The sequence below is a fragment of the Heterodontus francisci genome, chromosome 15 (genome assembly GCF_036365525.1).
Source record: "Heterodontus francisci isolate sHetFra1 chromosome 15, sHetFra1.hap1, whole genome shotgun sequence".
NCBI lineage: Eukaryota > Metazoa > Chordata > Chondrichthyes > Heterodontiformes > Heterodontidae > Heterodontus > Heterodontus francisci.
In genome coordinates, this window is record NC_090385.1 from 93,205,324 (window position 1) to 93,229,292 (window position 23,969).

Consider the following 23,969-nt stretch of genomic DNA (forward strand, 5'->3'; position numbering starts at 1 on the left):
ACTGACAAGCTTTCATATTTGTTTGAATCAGTATCATGCAATGAGTTTTTTTTTTAAAAGGAGTATTCCAATAAATATTCTACAGCACTGAATGCTTTTGGTAAGGCAAAATTCGATTTGAGCAGGGCAAATATATTTCAAGTGTTTTGTTCTGCCACTTGTGAATTTAACTAGCTGATGAATAAAACTGCAAGTATGCTTTTATGATAGCTATTTTGCACCACATTGTCATTCTTCCTCAGAAATGGCTCTTTGTCCTGTTCTGATAAACTGCAGACGCATATGTCAGGCGAATTCTTCAAGAGAGAAGGTTGAGGCGGTGGCGCAATGGTCATGTCACTGAACTAGTAATCCAGAGGTCCAGTCCTTGCTTACCCTTTACTCTAAAATTATTCCAATCGATATTTGGGTATTAAAGCCCCCTGTAGTACCACTCTATAGTTTTTGCACATCTCTGTGATTTCCATTATGGACAAAGAGGGTGATATGAACTTAGAGGTACAGGGCCAGGCTAGAATACTTAATAAGTACTTTGTAGCAATGTTTATTAGGGAAGAGGAATAGGGAAGAGGCTGACAAAATATCAGTAGAAGCGGAGATGGTAGGGGTGAATATTGATAGGCAGTATGACTGGAAAGGCTGGCTGTGCTTAGAATGGATAAGTCCCTGGTCCGGATGGCTTGTATCCCAGGTTGCTAAAGGCAGTGGAAGCGGAGATAGATGAAGGGATTGCCATAACCTTCCAATCTTACCTGGATATGGGGAAGGTGCCAGAGGGTTACAGAGTGGCAAATGTGACACCCTTATTAAAGAATGGGTGTAAGGACATTCCTAGCAACTACAGGCCAATTAGTTTAACAATAGTGGTGGGTAAAGTTTTAGAAACAACAATCAGAGCGGGAAAAAATCAACAAGCACTTAGACACGTTTGAGTAAATTAAGGACAGCCAGTATGATTTGTAAAAATCAGATCATGCTTGACTAATTGAATTTTTTTGATGAAGTAACAGAGAAGGTTGATGAAGCGAATTCGGTGGATGTTGTCTATATGGATTTTAAGAAAGTGCAGATAAAGTATCACATAAAAGACTGGTTAACAAAATTGTGACCCATGGAATAGCAGGGTCAGTGTCAGCTTAAGTAAAAAAAATTAGCTTCAGGCCAGGAAACAGCGAGTCATGGTAAATGGTTGTTTTTCAGACTGAAGGATGGGAGACAGTAGTGTTCCCCAAGATTCAGTGCTCGGACCACTGCTTTTTAAGATATACAAATGACTTGGATATTGGAATAAGAGTAAAATTTCAAAAAGAGAGAGAAATGTGAGGTGATGCATTTTGGCAAAAGGGATAGGGAGAGGTAATATAAATTAAGTTGCACAGTTCTATAGAGCATGCAGGAACAGAGGCACCTGAGGGGTTCATGTACATCGATCTTTAAAAGCAGCAGGGTATACTGACAGAGTAGTTCGTGAAGCACATCGGGTCTTGGGCTGCATAAACAGAGATATTAAGTAAAAAGCAGGGAAATTATATTAAATCCTTATAAAGCTCTGGTTAGGCCACAAATGGAGTACTGCATCCAGTTCTGGTCGCCATACTTTAAGGATGTGAGGATCCTTGACAGGGTGCAGAGGAGATTTACCAGAACGGTTCCAGTGATAAGGGATTTTAGCTACAAGGTTAGGTTGGAGAAGGAAATTGAGGGGGGATTTGATAGAGGTGTACAAGATTATGACAAGTTTAGATAGGGTAGACAAAGAAAAGTTGCTCCCATTAGCTGACGGTACAAGGACTAGTGGAGACAGATTTAAGGTTTTGGGCAAAAGATGCGGGGTGGGGATGTGAGGAAGAACTTTTTTTGTACACAGAGAGCAGTAGCGACCTGGAACTTGCTGCCTATGAGGGTGGCGGAAGCAGAGATCATGAATGATTTCGAAAGGAAATTGGATGGGCACTTGAGGGAAATAAACTTGCAGGGCAACGGGGATAGAGGAGGGAACGGGACTGATTAAATTGCTCTACAGAGAGCTTGCACAAATTCGATTGGCTGAATGGCCTTCTTCTGTGTTGTTATAACTCTCTAATAAATCCTAACAGGAATGCTGTAGCTGTACCTGAAGACTTATACTTCAAATGTAACCAAGATTAATGTCTTGCTCTCTTGGAATCTATATGTGCTTTCATTATTTGGCAATTTTACATGAAAACACTGCCGATGTTATATCCAAATCCCATTCACTGTGGCAGGTTTATCCATTTGTTAATGGATGACAAAGTTTCGTTAACTGGACATGGAAGTCCTGTACAATCTAGAGATGATTCCAGTCCCCAAACCCCAGCGGGAAGCCGAGCTTGGTGGAAGTTGCAGAATCTGATCTAGAACGCTACAGCCTTGCCACACAGTATTAGTGCCATGCACATTCATTTCAGCTCTAAAGTATCAGTGTACTTTATTAAGTGTCACCCATTAAAGTCAATTAAAACTGTAAATTAATTTGTTTTTACACAATTTAATAACAAGATTGTTTCCAAGAGCTGCATTATGGGAAAATAAATCCACTAAAAGCATCTACTACTGTTACTGATTAGCACTGTGTGGTAACCTTGGTGCAATGAATAAAAGGTTTATTTTCTAAACTAAATGACATTGTTATCACATACTGGTTAGTCTAAAAGAGACATTGTAGCCACATACAGTATTTAAGTAAAAACACTGGTATAGCAATGATTAGAAAAATCCCTCCTGTGCTCAGGACAGGTAGTACAATTTCTCCCTTCCCCACTTGGCCTTTCTAACTGTATTTAACTGCAGTTTGGGGACCACTTCACCAATTACTAATGTGCTGAAATATAACCTATAGCTGTCACATAATAAATCAATTATTACAATCTGCTATTATAACCATGCATGCATGTTAGTTCTGAAAATTTTGACAAGGTACAAATAAAATCTTGGTTATTCCAAATGTAAATTAACACAAAAACAAACTATTGTTGCATTTTATACAGGTCTTCAGGTCTTCCTGAATTGTTGGACAAAAATAGACCATGGTCCATCTAATTCATATGCTACTGCCCTGGCAGTTGCATGGTACAATGATAATGAAGTTGTTGACTTATGGCAATCAATCTCTATCGATTAGTTTAAACAGACCCAGACATGATAGAAGGAAAACCCCGAGTGGAGGAGAGTTTTGGGCATCATATATCCAAAGCCACCTATGCCTCCCAAGCCTGCTACACTTATACGTTGGGTCTGAAATTACTCATAAAATATCTGCAAAAATGTTGCTGTTTATTTAATTTGTATTTGAGTGAATCAGTACTAACTGCTTCCACCATCTTCCTAGGGAACCTGTTCTATAGACTGACCACTCGCTCACTGAAATACTGTTTCCAAAGATTAGTTTTGAATTTACCCCCATGCAGGCCATGTTCTCCTGTTCGGGAGAAGATGGAACAGCTTGTCATGGTCAACGTAACCTAGTCCCTTTAGAATCCTAAAAACAGCAATCATATCACCTCTGAACCTTCCCTTTTCCAGTGAGTGCATGACCAATTGACATAATCGCTCATTATCCAATCCCTCCATCCCCTGAATAATTCTGATTGCTCTCTCTGTATCCTTTCAAGTTTCTTTTTTGCACCTCTTACATTTCCTGTTCCTCAAATTACAAGTTTCTGACAGTGGCTAGTCAACCTTAGGAAATGGCATAAATTGTCCTCAAACTTTCCTTCCCTCTGAAGCAGGGCTTTGCATTCCCTTGTTGGCTGATTCCCACAACTTAGCTGGAAATTATGATTGGAGGAAAAGCAGAAATACTACCAAAACTAGACCAATGGGCATGGTGAGATCTTTAAGAACAACTGCGCTACTGCTTGTAAGCTCATGGAGATGAACAGAGAAGAGTCACAGCTTTTCACAAAAAACAAAAACATGGTGGGGGGGGAGGGGGGGGGGGGGTGGGGAATTCCTGAAATACCCTGTTTAAAAGAGGGGGGGGGGGATGTGTCCTGAAATCACCCATTTAAAAGCGGCGCCCTGAAATCACCTATTTAAAGGTGGGGGGGATGTGTCTCGGATCTTCTGTAGTCAACCATGGTAGCCTGGTTTGTACTATCAAGCTATTGCCACAGTCAGGGTTCTGACAGCTGCATCACTGCATGGTAAATGCAACATTACAGCTTTAAGACGGGAAATGCTCTGGACCTTCTTTAAACCTCTGCAAGATTCAAGTGTTCTTTTGAAAGTAGGATGTTCCATAGTATAAACACAAGTATTTGCAGCAGGCAGTGGTGCCTACAGGAAGCTTGGGAAATCATGGGCCTTCGCCCCGTGTATTTATATCCATTAGAAGTAATCGGCTGGAATATCATTGTCTGCGCTCCCACAATTTCCCCGAGGAACGCTCCCTGCAATCACTGCTTCTCAGCAGGACTGCCCAATAGTTCAATTGTGGCCATCCTAATAGCATTTTTAAGGTGATGACATGCACATTATGCTCAAATGCCTGCACTTCGTACCAGCACACAAATTCCACGCAGTGGGTAATATTGAAGGAGCAACCAGTACATGTAATCAAATAATACGCCATCAAATAGAAAAAGCAAATAGTGATGAAATTAAAAGCCCTGTTTGTTAGTTTAATTTGCAATCATGTAACATGACAACTATTTTATTGCATGTTGTGTATCAAATCAAAGTTACAAAATAAACATGAATGTTTGATTGGGTTCTACATTCTGCAATGAATATTCCCAAGAAAATGATCTTACCTTTAACAATTTTTCTGAAGGATTTTAAAGATAAGGGTCTACATATGAAAATTGCTGTGATTAGGAATGCTAATGGGAATGGCCCGCTTATATAAATTCATTAAAGGAACTCCAGTTCATGCAATGAAACCAGAAAACGACATCTAAAATATGTTTCTTGGCAACTGCGCTGAGCTAATGGAGAAGCCACTATTTTTATCTGAGCTACCGTTATAATTAAATTCAATTGCGGCAGCAAATATCAGCCAAGAAGGAAAGGCACCTTCCAAAAAAAACAAAAAAAATTAACTATGGATGTGCTTGTACTACAAGTATTTGGTTTCAAACCAATACAGTGTAAATCAGATGTCAACACCCAAACTGATTCCAGAGCAAAGCACTTCACACAGATAGTACAACTATTGTATAAATACACCCCGAAGGAGCAGTAAATATAAAGTTACTTTTTTAAGCTGAAGACTTTATGCTGAAACTTGTTTTTAAACAAACAAACAGATTCATTATCCTGGCTTAACTATGTAGAATAATCTCTAGTCTCCAAACATGGATAAGCAAGGAAGAGGTCAAAACAGCAGCCAAATGAGGCTCAATTATGTTTCTACGCTAATAGCTGTCAGAGTGATGTGGTTAAGACTGGACCACACATGGGATTTTCATTGTGCTTATCTTGCAAAGGAGCCTAAGATAAGTGAGATGACACTCTAGTAAAACATATTCCCAATGTATTTCTGGCTGACTTTTTCAAGGAAAGTTAAAGTAAAGGAACCAAGTAAATGGAGTAGCCAACAGTAGCTTGCAGCTTATGAAACATCCTGGACAGTCTCCCATCAATATTATGCAAACCACAAAACAAAACTAAGCAGAGACATCAGTTGTGAATCTCCGTAAAAGGCAATTCACATCGATTTCTGAACTAATAATTATCACAGAACAAAATCTTTTAAGTACATTTCAGGGAGGAAAACTGTTCAAAGGTGGAGAGAGGACTAACACCAAAGTTTTCTTACTGACCTAAGGATAATACAAGAGTATGATGACTGGCAATGGTGGGAGAATGCAACCAAGCAGGAAACAACCAATGTTATTCACAGGGTGACAGAATGTGCTCTTACAGGGCATGGAAAACCTTTAGGGGATAACCTTATTTTAGTAAATAGCCACACACAAACTAAACAGGAAATGAAAATAGTAGATTGAAGAATAAGTTTTCCAAGGAAAAACATTCCTTGAAAAGCAAAAATACTTTGATAGCATTTCAAATTGTCACTATGCGCAAGTATCATTGCTTTTTTAACTTTTGACATTGTGGTAAGTAGAATCATAGAATGGTTACAGCAAAGAAGGAGGCCATTCAGCCAGTCATGTCTGTGCCAACCCTCTGCAACAGCAAATCAGCTAGTCCCACCTTCCCACCCATTCCCCTAGCCCTGCAAATTTTCTCTCTTCAGGTGCTTATCCAATTCCCTTTTGAAAGCCAACATTGAATCTGCCTCCACCACACTCTCAGGCATTCCAGATCCTAACTACTCATAGTGTAAAATGTTTTTCCTCAAGTCATCATTGGTTCTTTTGCCAATCACCTTAAATCTGTGTCCTCTTCTTCTCAACCCTTCCAGCAGTGAGAAAAATTTATCTTTATCTACTCCTAAAATCTTCTCTCAACCCCAGCTTCTTCAATCTATCCACGTGACTGAAGTCCCTGGAACCATTCTCCCAAGTCTTTTCTGCACCCTCTCTAAAGCCTTCACATCCTTCTTAAAGTGCGGTGTCCAGAATTAGACAATACTTCAGTTAAGGTCAAAGCAGTGTTTAATAAAGGTTTGTCATAACTTCCTTGCTTTTGTACTCTAAGCCTCTATTTATAAAACCCAGGACCTTGTATGCCTTTTTAACCACTTTCTCAACCTGTCCTGCCACCTTTAACAATTTATGCACATATAACCCCAGGTCTCCCTGTTCCTGCACCCCTTTTAGAATTTTATCCTTTATTTTATATTGCCTCTCTTTGTTTTTCCTGTCAAAACGTATCACTCCAGATTTCTTTGTATTAAATTTAATCTGCTACGTGTCGCCCATTCCACCAGCCTGTCTATGTTCTTTCGAAGTGTATCATTATCCTCCTCATATGTCACTATACATCCAAGTTTGGCGTCATCTGAAAATTTTCAAATTGTGCCATGTACACCAGTATCCAAGTCATTAATATAAAGAAAAGTAGTGGTCCTAGTACTGAATCCTGTGGAACACCACTGTATACATTCCTCCAGTCCGAAAAACAACCGTTCACTACGACACTTTGTTTCCTGTCACTCAGCTAACTTCTTATCCAAGCTGCCACTGTCTCTTTTATTCCATTATTACATGGCAGTTTATCAAATGCCTTTTAGAAATCCATTTGCATCACATCAACCCTCTCTGTTATCTCATCAGAAAACTCAATCAAGTTGGTTAAACCCAATTTGCCTTTAACAAAACCATACTGGTTTTCCTTAATTAATCTACACTTGTCCAAGTGACTATTAATGTTGTCCCAGATTATCATATCTAAAAGCGTTCCCAGCACTGAGGACAAATTGACTGGCCTGAAGTTGCTGGGTTTATCCTTAATAGCCTTTTTTGAACAAGGGTGTTACATTTGCAATTCTCCATATCTAAGGAGGATTTGAAGATTATGGCCAGTACCTCTGCAATTTCCACCCTTACTTCCCTCAGCATCCTCGGATGCATCCCATCTGGTCCTGGTGACTTATCAACTTTTAAGTACAACCGGCTTTTCTAATATTTCCTCTTTATCAATTTTTAACTCATCAGTATCTCAACTACCTCCTCATTCACTATGACTTTGGCGGCATCTCCTTCCTTGGTAAAGAAAGATGTAAAGTATTCATTTAACCCATCAGCAATGCCCTCTGCCTCCATGCGTAGATTTCGTTTTTAATTCCTAACTATGCCTACTCTTACTACCCTAAGATCACAAAGCACATATCGATGAGAAGGCCATTTGGCCCATCATAATTTCATCTAGAAAGGCCCCACAGTCTCTCATTGCTGCATCTAATTGCGTCTTAAATAAACCCATGGTTTTTCGACTCGATCATGCACTCTCAGTACCGTTCTGGACCCAAACCTATTAATTCTCTCTTTTTTGAGGTCTTGAGTCCTTCTCCTGTCTCCCAATGTTTCCCTACCCTCACCCATCACTACCCAGCCTTCCTACTATCCTAATATAAAAGCAAAATACTGCGGATGCTGGAAATCTGAAACAAAAACAAGAAATGCTGGAATCACTCAGCAGGTCTGGCAGCATCTGTGGAAAGAGAAGCAGAGTTAACGTTTCGGGTCAGTGACCCTTCTTCGGAACTCGGACCCGAAACGTTAACTCTGCTTCTCTTTCCACAGATGCTGCCAGACCTGCTGAGTGATTCCAGCATTTCTTGTTTTTGCTTCCTACTATCCTACCATTGTCCCAGGCTGGAATCCCTCTTGGATAAATTCACAGCTATTCTCCAGAGAGCCAACTGAGGCAACAGTCACTGCCTCCTTACGAGCAGCAATCTCAAGTGTCCTATTCTACTCTCACGTTGACCTTGCTGCCCAGTGCACCCATTGAGGGCTAATTTCACCAACCTCCTTCCCATCCTGCTCATTCCACCCTGCACTTACCCATGGACCCCGTTAGCAGATCTCCATCAACCCCCTGCCATCCCTGCAATTCCCTCCAGAACGGCCATTTACTTCCGAACAAGTCTGCCCGTTAATGAAGCCTTTCCACTTAGCTAACATTTCCACCACTGGCTCTGCACTAACCACTGTGGTGGCGGTGGTGAGACCCTTATTACCCTCCATGCTTGCCAACTATGACCCCATCCAAAGTCCTTGAATATGTTACCGGCTCCCAAATCCAAGCTCATTTTCACCACAACTCCAAAGCTATCATTTTTGGCCCGGTCCACAAACTCTGTATCCTTATCACTTATTCCATCCCCCTCCTTCAGCCATGTTGAACCACTGCTCGCACCCTTTATAACCTATTTGACTCTGAACTTACTTTACAATGCCATATCCTGTCCATCACAAAGAACAACTATCTTCCACTCCTAACAATGCCTAGCCCTGCCCTTGCCTTAGCCCACCTGCTGCTGAAACTCTCCTCCATGCTTTTGTTACCTCTAGACTTTACTATTGCAATGCCTAATCCCTCCCTCACCTCTCCGTAAACTTTAACTTACTTCAACTCTGCTGCCCAGATTTTATCCCATACTAAGTCCCATCAACTGTGTGCTCCCTGACCTACATTGGCTCTCAATCCCCTAACAAAAGTTCACAATTTTCATCCTTGTGCTTAAATCTCTGTGGCCACACTCTTCTCCATCTCTGAAACCTTCTCCATCTCTACAACCCTCCTAGAATTCAGTGCTCCCCCAACTCTGGCTTCTTGTGCATCCATCACTTCTTTCACTCCATCATTTGTGGCCATGCCATCAAATGTCTGGGCCCCATGCACTGGAATTTACTTCCTAAACCCCTCTGCCCCTCCAGCTCCCTCTCCAACTTTAAAATCCTACTTAAAACTCACCTATTTACCAAGCTTTTAGTCACTTCTCCCAAATATGTCCTCCTTTGAATTGGTGTCCATAGCTGTCTGATTACACTTTTGTGAAGACCCTGGGCTGTTTTTCTGCATTAAAGGTGCTTTATAAATGCAAGTTGCTTCTGCTGTTGTTAATCACTCTTTGAATTTCCTGCTATTAGTCCTAAATAGACCATTTACTAGCTTGAACCTGTAACCCTTTGTTGTAAGTCCATAGTTTAATTTAAAGCAGTATTCTGGATTTACTATTTTCATACAGCTTACTACCTTTTATACCTCTACATCATTTCTCAGACATCTTCTTTCAAGATTCCAATTTTCTCCAGTCTTTCCTCATATTCCCAGTGTCATGGGTCTGAGTTAAGTTTAGTGGTTCTTCTCTTCACTGCCTCCAATGCTTGAATTTTGTGCCTCAGTGACCAGAACTTGACACAATTCTCAAGGATTGGTCTGATCAGAGCACAGTACAGTTTGATCAGGACTTCCCCTAACTCCTACTCCACTGGTTTGGCAATGTAGTTCAACATTCTATTGGCTTTGTTGATTGCTCCTCTACAGTGGGTGGATGTGTTGAGCATCAAGCTAATTCATTCTATTAAATAAATCTCATAATACTGTACAGTGTATTCAGCTAAACTTCTCACCATGTTTAGGGCCACTGGGAATACTGGTGGATCGTAATAAACCATCCAACCGGTTTGTGAGTGTAAACCGTGCCAAAATGGTACCTTTTCTATCCCTGAAAGGACTGTGGGGCAATTTATCTATAGGGTGTGCAGTAATGTGCAGGTTCTATTCTGAAAAGGGCTTGAACAAGTTAGTGCTGCACAGAACCATTACACTGAAACACAATGGGGCATAGTTTCCTGTTCCTGGGAGTACTGGATAAGACTTTTGGTGCTTTGCTAACTAAACCCAATATAGTCCCCATGGCAGGCACCCTATTTGGGCAAATGACATCAATCATTTGCTATTAATAATGAATTCACTTTCAGAGGCGCCACTTATAATACATTAAACATTCTGACTATTTCAGGCCATCAATAAGCTTTTCGCATCTCATTAAAGTGCAACAAAGTTAACTATTTACCTGAGGAGCTGAGTGCCTTTGGGTGCTGCCCAACCCTTTCATCTGCTTTTAATGCCCCAGGAACAGCTGATGAGGCATCTGAAGTGTCCACTTTCTCACTGCCATAGTTGTTAGCATAGTTTGAGCAGCTGATGGAGACTTTAGCCAGTTTCAATTGGCTGTTCACAAAATACAGACCTGCTGTCTATTTCCATTTAAATAAATTATCTGATTTTGGATCAATTTAGCATCATACAATTCAATTCCCACCACTTTGTAACTAGATTAAGGATTAACACCCACCCTGTATATTGGGCAAATCGTCCTAGTAAGAATGAGGCCTCTATATGTGGTGGGAACTGCACCTGTATAACATGGTTTTCTATCTTCTGTTTCAAAAGGGCAGGTGATAATCAGATACTTCATACAGAAATTCCTATCTATTTGGTTGCGAAAATCCTGATTAAGATTATAAATAAGAAAAAATACCTACCCAATTCTCCAGCTGCATTTCTACCACCAACTGCATAAAGATGGCCTTTCAGGGCACTTAGGTGGAAGAAAGTACGCTTTTCATTTAAAGATGCTACTTGCATCCATTTGTTGTACCGAGGGTCATATCTGAACACGGTGTCAACGGCAGTTTTTCCTTTTGTATCGTAATTGCTCTGCCCACCTACAACATAAAGGAAGTTTCCAATCACTGCAATGCCGTGCTGGTACCGTGGTGCATCCATTGGAGCGAGTGATTTCCATTCGTGGGCCTTTTCATCATATAATCTTAGCTCTTTGCTCACAACCAGCTGCTGCCTTAGCACTCCGCCTAAGGTTACTAAGTGTGTGTTATCTGAACGGATACAGGTTCTTTCAGACTGCATAACAGGCTGCATGTAGGGCATCATCTGATAATTACTGGCTTCCAGTAACAGATTGACACAAACGTTGTCTGTTCTCATGAAGTCCACGGTTTGAACATGATTGATTAATTCCTGTGGTGACATCAGTGGAAACCTAATGTTCTTCATTATCTTTGAGGCAAAATCCATCCTTGAGTCCTCATATCTCAACCAACGACAGGCAGACTTGAAAAGTTCAAGTTCTGTACAGTTTTTGAGGCTGTTGCTTGAAAGCACAAAGGCAAGACGCTCAAATGGGAGTTTCACAAACTCACCAGTACTTAGCAGTGCAGGGAAATTCTTCAGAATGAAATTATTTACATATTTATCAACTTCTGTCAGGTTGTAAGTATTAGCGATTCGTCCAACCTCAACACAGTTTTCAAGAGAAACCTAAAAAGTGTGAGAAATAACAGATTTAATACTAAGCCTCTGATTCAAAAGTAGTCTTCCTTCCTTCAATGCTTATCGAGGTGAGGGATGTTGGCACTGAGGAATGGAAAGCTTTTCCCAGGGTAGGAAAGGTAAAGCATTCTCTACTTTTCTGTAAAACACGCTTCAGTCTCAACCGCAAAAGAACCATTTTTCTCACTTTCCCACATCAAACCTGCTTAATCATGCCTGACTGAGTGAGATCCCTAATTAGTGACAGTTTTGTGCTGTAGCCCCAGTAAGTGGAGTGAGACTGCCGACCTCATTTCACACTAGGAGTCTTTCCACCCTGTAGATAGGAGAGACTTGCATACCAACAGTCTGGAGTGGATATGAACTCAAATCTTGGAGGTAAAAGGCCAATGCAAATGAATTATGAATTTGAGTAAATAAAATTGCAGTTATTGTTAATTAATATCAATAAATCTAATAAAAACAAAAAGATTGACAGCAAATCAAATTACTTTTTAAAAATGATGCTTAAAAATCATTAGGATTCTGTACAGAATATATATCTAATTTGCCAAAACTAACTGTGACAAAGTGCTTGTGCTTGCAAAATACAAATGCTGACAGCAAAAGGTGAACATTAATGTCTATTTTTCTAACCTAACAAAGTCACAATGCAACTGCTGGAAAAAACTTGGGAATTAATCTTGTTACCAATATTCAATACTAAATATTATAGAAATCTATATATACATACATGCTGCAAGAGTTAATGTGGAAAAAGTGCAAAAAGAAATCGTACCCCAGATATAAGAAATACTTTACAGAAGTCCAGGACAGGTAAAATCTGCAGAAAGCTGGCTGCTTCCAAGGTATCTTGAAGGTTGTCCATGTTCAGGGAAAGCTTTGCAGTATAAATGAAATCAATTATTTTCTTAAGTCCTATTCGGTTCACCCCATGAAGTTTAATGCACATTAGGTCCTGCTCCTTCATTCCACCTGATCACAAGAAAGAAAGTGACTGTTTCATTTTGTGGCAGCATGGAAATTAACATTGGCATTAATTAAGGACAAAAATGAACAAGTAGAGATGTCTTAGTAATCTACAGGTCAGAAACTGACGATTAGTCCATTTTAAACATTGCGTGAAACATTAGAATATTGAAAAATTATTACCTTTTAAGTTAAATTATGAAGAAAGCCATTAACAATAGACACATTAATTACAGTCTGTAAATTCTCAGTGTTTGACTATATTTGGTATTATAGATAAGGAAATATTTTGATACAGTGAAAGAGGTGCAGTTAAATACAGATTTCTCCAGTGGATACAATGCACTACCTACAATAGCAACAACCTTATTTTACATAGCACTTTCAAAGCTAGAGAATGTCTCCAGAAACTATACAGAGGGGGGGGGAAATAAAAACAATTACACTGAGCCCATGTTGGGGGAATTAGAAGAGGCAACCGAAAGCTTTCCTGAAAACAAGGATATTTAAGGGTTCTTTCTATGGTAGTTTTGTGGAGGGGAGTTGGTGGGAGGGGTGAGGAGTTGCAGACAGTAAGGTGGAGGTGGTTGAAGGCTTCAGCATCAATTTGCAGTCCTCCATGATCTCGGGCAGAAGGGGCCAGGTTTGATCCTCAGTCTGTGCTGTTCACCGATTTCAGATGAGGTAACTGTAGAGGCCCTACAGGTGGCCTCTTTTCCTGGCTTAGGTAGGGCAAAAATCAGCCAAGGTCCCCAAGCCCAATTGCTATTCAGTAGCCGTAACCCCTTCGAGAAAGTTTTTTGCTTATATAGTCATGGGATGTGGGCAACTCTGGCAAGACCAGCAATTATTTCCCATCCTTAATCGCCTTTGAGAAGGTGGTGGTGGTGAGCCACTTACTTGAACTGGTGCAGTCCACGTGGTGAAGGTCCTTCCACGGTGCTGTTAAGTAGGGAATTTCAGGATTTCAACCCAATGACATCGAAGGAACAGCAATATATGGAGTAACTTGGGGCCAGATGGCTTGCAACCCAGATTGCTAAAGGAAATCAGGGTGGAGACAGTGGAAGGGCTTGCCATAATCATCCAATCTTACAAGGATTAGGGGACACAGAGAAGGTTGATGAAGGGAATTCGGTGGATGTTGTCCATATGGATCTTAAGATAAAATACCACATAAAAGGCTAGTTAACAAAACTGAGGCTCCTGGAATAGGACAGTCAGTGTCCAACTGGATAAAAATTGGCTTAAGAACAGAAAACAGTGAGTCGAGGTAAATGCTTTTCCGACTGCCGGTTGGTAGACAGTGGTGTTTCACAAGGGTCAGTACAAGGACGACTGTTTTTTTCATATAGACTTGGACGTTGGAATACAGAGTAAAATTTCACAACTTCAAAGTTACAGAGAAATGTGAGGTGTTGCATTTTGGCAAAAGGGATACAGAGAGGCAATATAAACTAAATGGCACAGTTCTAAACAGTGTGCAGTGAGATTTACCAGAATGGTTCCAGGGATGGGGGATTTTAGTTACAAGGTTAGGTTGGAAAAGCTGGGGTTGTTCTCCTTGGAGCAAAGGAGATTGAGGGGCGATTTGATAGAGCTGCACAAGATTACGACAAAATAAGTTAGAAAAGGGAAAATTGTTCCCTGCACATTCTTCCTTTTCAGATAACAATCCAATTCCCCTTGAATGTCTCGATTAAACATGCTTCTATCACCTTCTCAAGCAGTGCATTCCAGATCCTAACTGCTCGCTGCGTGAAAATGTTTTTACTCATGGCGCCATTGCTTCTTTTGCCATTACCTTAAATCTGTGACCTCTTGTTCTCGATCCTTCCACCAATGGGAAGAGTTTTTTCCTATCTACTCTGCCTGGACACCTCATGATTTTGGATATCTCTCACAAATCTCCTCTCAACCTTTTCTTCTCCAAGGAAAGCAGTCCCAACTTCTCCAATCTATCCACGTAACTGATGTTCCTCATCTTTGGAACCATTCTCATGAATCTTTTCTGCATATTCTCTAATGCCTTCATATCTTTCCTAAAGTGTGGAGCCCAGAACTGGATGCATTACTCCAGAAATATTAGCGCCACACCATTGCCTAGCAATGGCATCACCATCGCTGAAATTCCCAACATTAACATCCTGGGGTTACCATTGACCAGAAACCGAACTGGACCAACCACATAAATGTTGTGGCTACAAGAGCAGGTCAGGGACTGGGAATTCTGTGGCGAGTAACTAACCTCCTGTCTCCCCAGTGCCTGTCCACCATCTACAAGGCACAAGTCAGGAGTGAGATGGAATATGCTCCACTTGCCTAGATGGATGCAGCTCCAACAACACTCAAAAAGATGCACTGCAGCTTCCAAACCCACAACCCCTACCACCTAGAAGGACAAGGGCAACAGATTCATGGGAACACCACTACCTGCAAGCTCCCCTCCAAGCCACGCACCATCCTGACTTGGAACTACATCACCGTTCCTTCAATGTTGCTTGGTGAAAATCCTGGAACTCCCTTCCTAACAGCACTGTGGGTATATCTACACCCCAAGGACTGCAGCAATTTAAGAAGTCAGTTCACCAAGGGCAATTAGGGATGGGCTATAAATGTTGGCCTAGCCAGTGACACCCACATCTAATGAACAAATAAAAAAAAAGTTGAGACTGTACCTGTGTTCTATGCAAGTTTAAGTTTGTACTCTGTGCCCCTATTAATAAAGCCTGGGATGCTGTATGCTTTATTAACTGCTCTCTCAATCTATCCTGCCACCTTCAATGATTTATGCACATATACACCGAGGTCCCTCTGCTCCAGCACCCCCTTTAGAATTGTGCCCTTTAGTTTATATTGTCTCTTGCGCTCTACCTACCAAAATGAATCAATTCACACCTCTCTGCATTAAATTTCATCTGCCACTTATCCACCTAATCCACCAGCCTGTCTATGTCCTTTTTAAGTTCTATATGATCCTCCTCACAGTTCTCAATGCTTTCAAGTTTCGTATCATCTGAAAATTTTGAAATTGTGCCCTATTCTCCAAGGTCTGGGTCATAAATATCAGGAAGAGCAAGAGTCCTAACACTGACTGGGGCACTCCACGACAAACCTTCCTCCAGTCCAAAAAACATCCATTAACCTCTACTCTCTCCTTCCTGTCACTCAACCAATTTCGCATCCATGTTGCTACTGTCCCTCTTATTCCATGAGCTATAACTTTGCTCATATGTCTGTTGTGTGTCATTTCATCAATGCCTTTTGGAAATCCATGTACACTACATCAACAGTATTACCCTCATCAACCCTCTCTGTTACCTCATCAAAACACTCCAACAAGTTAGTTAGAAGACCCAGCATTGACCGGTTCTTGTGTGGCAGATCCAGTTAAGTTCTTGGGCAACAGTGACAACCCCCCCACTTCCCAGGATGTTCATGGAGGGGATTCGACCATGGTAATGCCATTGAATGCAATGAGATGATGTTTAGACTCACTCTTGATGGAGATGCTCATTGCCTGTGGCATGAATGCTTCTTGCCATTCATCAGCCCATGCTTGTATGTTGCCCAGATATTGCTGCATACAGGCTCAAACTGTATCTGAGGAGCTGCGAATGGTACTGAACACTCTGCAATTATCAGTGAAGATCCCCATTTCTGAACTTATGATGGAGGGAAGGCCATTGATGTTGCAGCTGAAGATAGTTGGACCTAGCATACTGCCCTGAAGAACTCCTGCAAAAAGATGATCGGCCACCAACAACCACAACCACCTTCCTTTGAACTAAGTATGACTCCAGCCAGTGAAACGTTTTCCTGTTCTGATGAAGGGTCACAGACCAGAAACGTTAACTCTGTTTCTCTCTACCCAGATGTTGCCAGACCTGCTGAGTATTTCTGTCACTTTCTGTTCTCAGTTCAGAGTTCCAGCATCTGTAGTATTTTGCTCATTTAAGAGCTTTCATGTGATTCCCAGCAAGTTCAATTTTACTGGGGCTCCTTGATGCCACAGCCAAATAGGTCAGAGTCAAAATAAAATGTTATGAGGTTTAAAAATCAAATCACATAAACCACCTTTCCACCATTCATTGACCATGGAGCAAACAAACTCTGGCTTTCATATGCATTTGTTAATGTCATTATGAAGAAGACACGTCCACTGGAAAAATTTATACCTGTTGCTAGTGTCCTTAGGCATTGCTTCAGTCAAATGCTGTCTTGGTGTCAAGGGCAATCAATGTCACCTCACCTCTGGAATTCAGCTCTTTTATCCATCGTTGGACCAAGGCTGTAATGAGGAGCTGAGTCATTCTGACAGAACCCAAACTGAGCATTGGTGAGCCATTTAAAAAAAAAATTATTTTCACGGGCTGTGAGTGTCACTGTCAAGGCCAGCATTTGCCATCCATGAGTGGCGGTGAACTGCCTTCTTGAACCGCTGCAGTCCATCTAGTATAGGTACACCCACAGTGCTGTTAGGAACGGAATTCCAGGGTTTTGTTCCAGGGACACTGAAGGATCGGCAATATAGTGCCAAGTTAGGATGGTGTGTGGCTTGGAGGGGAACTTGCAGGCGGTGGTGTTCCCATGCGACTGCTGCCCTTGTCCTTCTAGCTGGTAGAGGTTGTGGCTTTGGAAGGTTCGGTTGAAGGAGCCCTTGAGCGTTGCTGCAGTGCATTTTGCACATAGAAACATAGAAAATAGGAGCAGTAGTAGGCCATTCGGCCCATCGGGCCTGCTCCGCCATTCAACAAAGATCATGGCGGATCGTCTAATTCAGTACCCTATTCCCCCTTTCTCCCCATATCCCTTGATCCCTTTGGCATTAAGAAATATATCTATCTCCTTCTTGAATATATTTAATGACTTGGCCTCCATTGCCTTCTGCGGTAGAGAATTCCACAGGTTCACCACCCTCTGAGTGAAGAAATATCTCCTCATCTCGGTTCTAAATGGCATACCCTGTATCCTGAGACTGTGACCCATGGTTCTGGACTACCCAGCCATCGGGAACATCCTCCCTGCATCTAGGCTGTCTAGTCCTGTTAGAATTTTATAGGTTTCTATGAGATCCCCTCTCATTCTTCTAAACTCTAGTGAATATAGGCCTAGTTACCCCAATCTCTCCTCATACGTTAATCCTGCCATCCCAAGAATCAGTCTAGTAAATCTTCTTTGCACTCCCTCCAAGGCAAGAACATCCTTCCTCAGATAGGGAGACCAAAACTGCACACAATACTCCAGATGTAGTCTCACCAAGGTCCTGTATAACTGCAGTAAGACATCCTTGCTCCTGTACTCAAATTCTCTTGCAATGAAGGCCAACATACCATTCGTCTTCCTAATTGCTTCCTGCACCAGAATGCTTGCTTTCAGCGACTGGTGTACAAGGACGCCCAGGTCTCGTTGCACCTCCCCCTTTCCCAATCTATCACCATTCAGATAATAATCTGCCTTTCTGTTTTTACAACCAAAGTGGATAACCTCACATTTATCCACGCTATACTACATCTGCTGTGTATTTGCCCACTCACCCAACTCGTCCAAATCACATTGGAGCCTCTTTGCACCCTCCTCATAGCTCACATTCACCCCCAGCTTTGTGTTGTCTGCAAACTTGGAAATGTTACATTTAGTTCCCTCATCCAAGTCATTAAGATATATTGCGAATAACTGAGGCCCAAGCACTGATCCCTGCGGTACCCCACTAGTCACAGCCTGTCACCCAGAAAAAGACACGTTTATTCCTACTCTCTGTTTCCTGTCTGTCAATCAACTCTCAATCCATGCCAGTATATTAACCCCAATCCCATGTGTTCCAATTTTGCACACCAACTTCTTATGTGGAACCTTATCAAAAGCCCTCTGAAAATCCAAATACACCACATCCACTGGTTCTCCCTTATCTATTCTACTGGTTACATCCTCAAAAAACTCCAGTCGATTTGTTAAGCATGATTTCCCTTTCGTAAACCCATGCTGACTTTGTCCAATCCCATTTATGCCTTCCAGGTGCTCTGCTATCACATCCTTTATAATAGACTCTAGCATTTTCCCCACTACTGATGTAAGGCTAATTGGTCTGTAATTCCCTGTTTTTTCTCTCCCTCCTTTTTTAAATAGTGGGGTTACATTTGCCACCCTCCAATCTGTAGGAACTGCTCCAGAGTCTACAGAATTTTGGAAGATGACCACCAGTGCATCCACTATTTCCAGGGCCACTTCCTTTAGTACTCTGGGATGTAGATTAGCAGCCCTGGGAATGTCAGCCTTTAACCCCATTAATTTCCCTAGCACTATTTTTTCTTTACTCATACTGATTTTCTTCAGTTCCTCCCTCTCATTAGACCCTTGGTTCCCTTACATTCCTGGGAGGTCATTTGTGTCCTCCTTTTTGAAGACAGAACCAAAGTATGTGTTTAATTGTTCCACCCTTTCTTTGTTTCCCTGTTTCTGACTGTAAGGGACCTACATTTGTCTTCACTAATCTTTTTCTCTTCACATATTTATAGAAGCTTTTACAGTCAGTTTCTATGTTCCCTGCAAGTTTACTCTCATACTCTATTTTCCCCTGCTTACTTAACCTCTTTGTCCTCCTTTGCTGAATTCTAAACTGCTCCCAATCCTCAGACTTGCTGTTTTTTCTGGCAATTTTATATGCTTCCTCTTTAGATCTAATACTATCCCTAATATCTTTTGTAAGCCACGGTTGAGCCATCTTTCCGGTTTTATTTTTGCACCAGACAGGAATGAATAATTGTTGTAATTCATGCACACAATATGGTACACACTGTTGCCACTGGGTGCTGGTGCTGCAGGGTGTGAAGATTTAAGCTGGTGGTTAGGGTGCCAATCAAGTGGGTTGCTTTGCCCTGGATAGTGTTGAGTTTCTTGCGTGTTGTTGCAGCTGCTCTCATCCAGGCAAGTGGAGAGTATTCCATCACACACCTGACTTCTGCGTTGTAGATGGTAGACAGGCTTTGGGCAGTCAGGAGGTGAGTTACCTCCCACAGAATTCCCAGTCTCTGACCTGCTCTTGTAGCCACAGTATTTAGAAGGTTGGTCCAGTTAAGTTTCTGGTCAATGGTAACCCCCAGGATGTTGATGGTGAGTTATTGGTTACTGGTGAATGAGAACCACTTGATAGAATGCTGATGATATTTCGCTGATGACTGACAGTAGGCTGATGGGGCAGTAAATGGCCGGATTGGCTTTTTCTCGCTTTTTGTGTACAGGACATACCTGGGCAATTTTCCACTTCGTCGGATAGGTGCCAGTGTTGTAGCTGTACTGAACAGCTTTGCTAGAAACACAGCTAGAACAGAGTTTCTGGAGCACAAGCCTTTAACACTTTGGCCAGGATATTGTCTAGACCCATAGGTTTTGCTGTATCCAGTGCACTCAGCCATTTCTTGATACCATGTAGAGTGAATCGACTTGGCTAAAGACTGGCTTCTGTAATGATGGTGGGCCTCAGGAGGAGCAGAGATGGATCATCCAATTGGCACTTCTGACTGAGGATGGTTACAAGTACTTCAGCCTCATGTGCTGGGCTCTACAATCATTGAGGATGGGAATGTTCATTGCATCTCCTCCTCCCATTGTTTATTTATCCACCACCATTCACAACTGGAGGTGGCAGGATTGCAGAGCCTTGGTCTGATCTGTCAATTGTGGGGTTGCTTACATGTGTCGATAGCATGCATGCAAGTCCTGTCTTATAGCTTTACCAGGTTGGCACCTCATTTTTTAAAATATACCTGATGATGCTCCTAGCATGCTCTTCTACACCATTCACTGAACCAGGGTTGATCCCCTGGCTTGATGATAATTTAGATTTTTTTTTAGATTTAGATATTCTTTCTTTTGGGCCTCCTTATCTCGAGAGACAATGGATACGCGCCTGGAGGTGGTCAGTGGTTTGTGAAGCAGCGCCTGGAGTGGCTATAAAGGCCAATTCTGGAGTGACAGGCTCTTCCACAGGTGCTGCAGAGAAATTTGTTTGTTGGGGCTGTTGCACAGTTGGCTCTCCCCTTGCGCCTCTGTCTTTTTTCCTGCCAACTACTAAGTCTCTTCGACTCGCCACAATTTAGCCCTGTCTTTATGGCTGCCCGCCAGCTCTGGCGAATGCTGGCAACTGACTCCCACGACTTGTGATCAATGTCACACGATTTCATGTCGCGTTTGCAGACGTCTTTATAACGGAGACATGGACGGCCGGTGGGTCTGATACCAGTGGCGAGCTCGCTGTACAATGTGTCTTTGGGGATCCTGCCATCTTCCATGCGGCTCACATGGCCAAGCCATCTCAAGCGCCGCTGACTCAGTAGTGTGTATAAGCTGGGGGTGTTGGCCGCTTCAAGGACTTCTGTGTTGGAGATATAGTCCTGCCACCTGATGCCAAGTATTCTCCGAAGGCAGCGAAGATGGAATGAATTGAGACGTCGCTCTTGGCTGGCATACGTTGTCCAGGCCTCGCTGCCGTAGAGCAAGGTACTGAGGACACAGGCCTGATACACTCGGACTTTTGTGTTCCGTGTCAGTGCGCCATTTTCCCACACTCTCTTGGCCAGTCTGGACATAGCAGTGGAAGCCTTACCCATGTAATTTAGATATACAGCACTGAAACAGGCCCTTCAGCCCACCGAGTCTGTGCTGACCATTAACCACCCATTTATACTAATCCTACACTAATCCCATATTCCTACCACATCCTCACCTGTCCCTATATTTCCCTACCACCTACCTATACTAGGGGCAATTTATAATGACCAATTTACCTATCAACCTGCAAGTCTTTTGGCTGTGGGAGGAAACCGGAGCACCCGGAGGAAACCCACGCAGACATAGGGAGAACTTGCAAACTCTACACAGGCAGTACCTAGAATTGAACCTGGGTCACTGGAGCTGTGAGGCTGCGGTGCTAACCACTGCGCCACTGTGCCGCCCGATAATGGTAGAGTGAGGGGTAGGCTGGTCCATGAGGTTATAGATTGTGGTGGAATACAATTCTGTAGCTGCTGATGGCCCATAGTACCTCATAAAGTCCCAGTTTTGAGCTGCTAGATCTGTTTTGAACTATCCCATTTACCACTGTGGTCGTGCTACACAACATGACGGAAGATTTCCTCAGCATGAAGAAGGAACTTTTGTCTCCTCAAAGACTATGCAGCAGTCACTCCTACCAATACCATCATGGACAGATGCATCTGCAACAGGTAGATTGGTGAGGCCGAGGTAAAGTAGGTTTTCCCTTCTTGTTGGTTCTCCCACCACCTGCTGCAGGTCCAGTTTTGCAGATATGTCCTTCAGGACTCAGTCAGCTCAGTAAAGGACATTCAAGTCTCCCACCTAGAGTACATTCTGTGCCCTTGCTATCCTCAATGCTTCTTCCAAATGGTGTTCAATATGGAGGAATGTTGATTTATCGGTTGAGGGAGGGCGGTAGGTGGTAATCAGCAGAAAGTTTCTTTGCCCATGTTTGACCTGATGCCTTGAAACTTCATGGGGTCAGGAGTCAATGTTGAAGACTCCTAGGGTCTCTCCTTCCTAACAGTATACCTTTATGCCAAAGCCCATCCCTAATAACCCTTGACAACTGAGTGGCTTGCTAGGCCATTTCAAAAGGCAGTTAAGAGTCAACCACATTGCTGTGGATCTGAACTCACATAAAGGCCAGACCGTGTAAGGATGGCAATTTCCTTCCCTAAAGCACATGACTAAATCCGATGGGTTTTCATGACAATTGGTAGTTTTGTGTCCACATTTCTGATATGAGGTTTTTAGTTCCCGTTTTATTTAATTAATTGAATTTAAATTCCCCCAGCTGCTGTTGAGAGATTTAAACGCATGTCTCAGAATCATTGGTCCAGGCCTCTGGATTATTAGTGCATTAACAAAACCACTATGCTATCGCACCACAGTACACATGTGGGTATCATGTGAATTTTTCGATGCTCTCCATAGTTAAACAGTTCACTGACAAACCAGGCTCGCACATGAAGACTGGTCACTTGGCAGGGATACTGGAGGACAATCCTTGGAGTTGTACCCTGGGTCCTGATTGAGATTGTATTCAGACAAATGCACTTGATTTATTTATATGATGATAGAAGGACAGTTTAAAATGAGATCTGCACTGCACACTTGGGGAACCAGCCCCCCTGGAGACGGTCACACACCTCAGAGCACCCAATGGGCTTGAGCTATCTTACAGTGATGGGTACCAAGAAAAACTATGGTGCCTGTTTGGAGGAAATGGCACTCGTGATTCAGCTCATTTTAGCAATAATGATTATGTTCAGCAGCTTGTTTAACAATGGCTTTTATTTCTGTGATCTAACAAAAATTAAATCTGAACTTGTTGAAAATCATGAAAATTACACCAGAATCCATGCTCAGTTCCAGAATGGATAGGTTGAATTAATCCTGTAAAATGTTACAACATTTGAAATAACTTTTGGTGTGTGCTTGCATGAACTGATTTTAAGGTTCATAAATAGGAGCATAGAGTACAAGAGTACAGAAGTAATGATACATATATACAAGGTAATGGTTAGGCTGCAGCTGAAGTACTGTCTGCTTTTTTGGGGACCCCATTATACAATGGGCAATAAAGCACTTGAGTGCACACAGCACAGGTTCATCAGGATGACGTCAGTGATGGGAAACTATAATTGAGAAGAGGCTTGAGACATAATTTTCACAGAAGCAAGGAAGGCCAAGGGGACATTTATGAATGGTTTTGATAGTTACAAGGGAAAAGCTTTCCTCAGGCTGCGTAATCAGTGATGAGAGGACAGCAATGTAAAATTGTCACTAAGCCGGCAGATCAGGTGGGTTTTTTTTTTCGTGTTTGTATTTGCTGCTGTTCAATTTTCAGTCCGTTAACACCCTAGCTTAACTAATGCTTTGTCTTTCAACACACCACTAACATATTGTTTGCCTTTGCTCCATGACCTTTTGGTCAGCTATGTGGCCTTGTCCAATCTACACCTTCTCCTTTGTTATCTCTTGCCAAACCCCCGCCTCACTTGCTTATAACCTTTGACATTTCTAATATTTGTCAGTTCCGAAGAAGGGTCACTGACCCGAAACGTTAACTCTGCTTCTCTTTCCACAGATGCTGCCAGACCTGCTGAGTATTTCCAGCATTTCTTGTTTTTAAGATCAGGTGGGCTTCCAGGTTCAGTTCATGAGTCAGCCAATCTCAGATGTGTGGGGGGTACAATGGGCAGTTGGCGCTGGCCTCAGTGCTCCTG

The 23,969-nt window shown here is 42.2% G+C and overlaps 1 protein-coding gene across 3 annotated transcripts in view; it reads right to left on the reverse strand.

Annotated features, from left to right (window-relative positions):
• Nucleotides 1-23,969, reverse strand: part of klhl13 (kelch-like family member 13) — a 297,520-nt gene that overhangs the window by 15,096 nt on the left and 258,455 nt on the right. For all 3 annotated transcript variants that reach the window (XM_068047852.1, XM_068047851.1, XM_068047853.1), the window contains 2 exons: nucleotides 12,515-12,711; nucleotides 10,929-11,724 (listed from right to left, as the gene is read on the reverse strand). In XM_068047852.1, coding sequence (XP_067903953.1) covers nucleotides 10,929-11,724; nucleotides 12,515-12,711 — 993 coding nt within the window. The remainder of the gene's footprint in view (nucleotides 1-10,928; nucleotides 11,725-12,514; nucleotides 12,712-23,969) is intronic.